The following is a 2,500-nucleotide window of genomic DNA, read 5'->3' as shown; positions in this document are numbered from 1 at the left end:
GAAACCTGCGCCAAGAAACAAAACTGCCTCTTCTTATATACGCCAAAACCAAATGCTACAGACCTCTTACGTAAGCTTTGTTTTTGTTTTGGTTTTGGTTTATGTATATCGTGTGTGTGTGGGGTGGGGGGTGGGGGGGGGGTTGTGTGTTTATGATTTATTTTTCGAAATGTTGTGGATAGGATGAGCAAAATTGGGGTCATTTGAAGGTTGATTTATATGTTTATACGATGTTTGGTTGTGGAGTTTACTTGATTCATTTCTTCACGATTTTAAACAGTGTGATGTGGTATTAGTGTGTAAAGGGGGGGGGGAGATGGGGGATACGCCCAATTTTGTCCCGAGATGTCACCCTAAAATAAATCGAGGCTTCAGGTTCGCTTTCGTGAAAAAAAAAACAAATTCAACCTCAAAAAAAAAAAAAAAAAAAAAAAATCTGACTAAACTTCCAAACCGAAAAAAAACAAAATTTCAAACTAAGCTTTCCCCTCTGTCCTTCGGCAGCTCAAGACCTCTGCCGCACCCGGAACGTCTCGAACTGCGAAGAACGAGCTGTCCTTTGTCTGGAGGTTTCCGGGCTTGCGGGCCTCAGCAAGCTTCTGACCGGGGTTCCAGATGAGCTTCCGGAAGACGCCCGGTCTCCTTCGCAGGCACCGGGGATTTTCGGCCCGGGAGAAGCCCTGCTGAAGCCTACCGGGCCCTCTGAGGAGACCTTTCCCGAGCCACTCGGGTCTTCGCCGAGTTCCCGTCCCGTTGCGGTTCCTGAGGATTTCGGTGAGTGGGCTTGGGGTTGAGATGCGTGCATACAGATACAGACACACGCACGCGCACAGACAGGCTCTCTCTCTCTCGCGCACGAAAAAAACAGGCACACACATACAGACACACGCACACACAAACGCATACAAATAGGCACACCCATATAGATACAAAAATAGGCACACAAACAGGCGCGCACACACACACACACACACACACACACACACACACACACACACACACACACACACACACACACACACAAAGGACAGGTAAAAACGAGATCTATTGCTTCCCTTTTTTGCTTAGATCACTGCCATATATCTTATGAAGGACACTGTGCCTTCACATCAGGAAATCATACATTTTAAAGAGAAAAAATGACTTTATTCAAACTAATATTATAATTTTGGATTACTTTTGTTCAGTTGTTTCTTATCATTATCACTGTTATATTCATTTATGCTGATTATCACTGTTTTATCTATTAATTATCATTACCACTGCTTCATTCATATCTGTCATTTTTATGTTTATGATTTGTTGTACATTTACCGATTGTAAGTATATATTTTGCATCTATAAGGATTTGCCTCCATTGTATTCGATTATTCCTTAATCAACTTTTATTATTTTATTATCAATTTCTCCTTATTATCAATTTCTCCACACGTAGACCAAACGACCTGTCTGGAGGTCCTATCGCCTCGGCCCCTATCGAGCAGCGGCCCAACGACAACCACGACAGACCCACCATCCACATCCACAAGGGGACCAACATCCACATCCACAAGACCACCAAGATCCACAACCAGAAACCCACCAGGATCCACGACGACGAATCCACCAACATCCACATCGTCGAGGGGACCAGGATCCACAACCACAGGACCCCCAGCATCCACATCTTCGAGGGGTCCAGGATCCACAACCACAGGACCACCCCCAGCATCCACATCTTCGAGGGGTCCAGGATCCACAACCACAGGACCCCCAGCATCCACATCCTCGTCATCCACGCGGGATCGAGCCACGCCAAAAACCACGGGGGAACCAGCCACACCAAAACCCACGAGGGAATCCACGCAGGATCGTTTTCCTGATGTGGTTGAGGAAGAGGAGGAGACACCGGGGGGTAAGCCCGCTTCCTCTAACTAAACAAGACGGGAATTCATCTGCGAATCCTGATGCATATCCTCAGTTATGAATGTGTGTGTATATATGTGTGTGTGTGTGTGTGTGTGTGTGTGTGTGTGTGTGTGTGTGTGTGTGTGTGTGTGTGTGTGTGTGTACTTATATTTTTCTTTATTTACTTTCTTTCTCTCAATTCATTCCTGTCATTAAAAAAAAGGTGATTTACAGCAATGTAGCAATTACTGTAACACATCCTTGTATCAAAATTTTGCTGAAAATAAAAGCAAACTGGAGGAAATTGAACTCAGAGAAGAAAATTAAATATAATTTAGGACTTAAGAGTCACACAAATATGACATACAAAATAGATAAATCAAAATCTTGACAGGAGAGAACCGTCATTATAGACAAAATATATATAGGTATTTCACTGATGAAATCATGATGAAAATAGCTGTCAAAATGATGTAGGCCTAGAAGAAGTTAAAAAAAAAATCTAGACCTAAATATCAGTAGACAAAATAAATTGGTGTTTCATTGACTATATAAAACAGCCCCTGAGGCAAAGTTTTCCCGAAGACTACAATGTAAGTGGGAATTTTAACGC

General features: G+C 43.3%; 2 protein-coding genes across 2 annotated transcripts in view; one reads left to right on the top strand and one right to left on the bottom strand.

The window, feature by feature from the left end:
- The window catches only part of LOC113818767 (low-density lipoprotein receptor-related protein 4-like), a 194,277-nt gene that overhangs the window by 37,880 nt on the left and 153,897 nt on the right, over positions 1–2,500 (bottom strand). The window lies entirely within an intron of this gene.
- LOC113818760 (mucin-2) overlaps positions 1–2,500 on the top strand; it is a 31,228-nt gene that overhangs the window by 23,541 nt on the left and 5,187 nt on the right. The window contains exons 12-14 of the mRNA XM_070129828.1: positions 1–70; positions 505–774; positions 1,436–1,894. The exon at positions 1–70 is cut by the window's left edge and continues 32 nt beyond it. Of these exons, the coding sequence (XP_069985929.1) occupies positions 1–70; positions 505–774; positions 1,436–1,894 (799 nt within the window). The remainder of the gene's footprint in view (positions 71–504; positions 775–1,435; positions 1,895–2,500) is intronic.

This window comes from Penaeus vannamei, chromosome 2 (genome assembly GCF_042767895.1).
Source record: "Penaeus vannamei isolate JL-2024 chromosome 2, ASM4276789v1, whole genome shotgun sequence".
NCBI lineage: Eukaryota > Metazoa > Arthropoda > Malacostraca > Decapoda > Penaeidae > Penaeus > Penaeus vannamei.
This window is presented reverse-complemented; position numbering and strand designations above follow the sequence as displayed.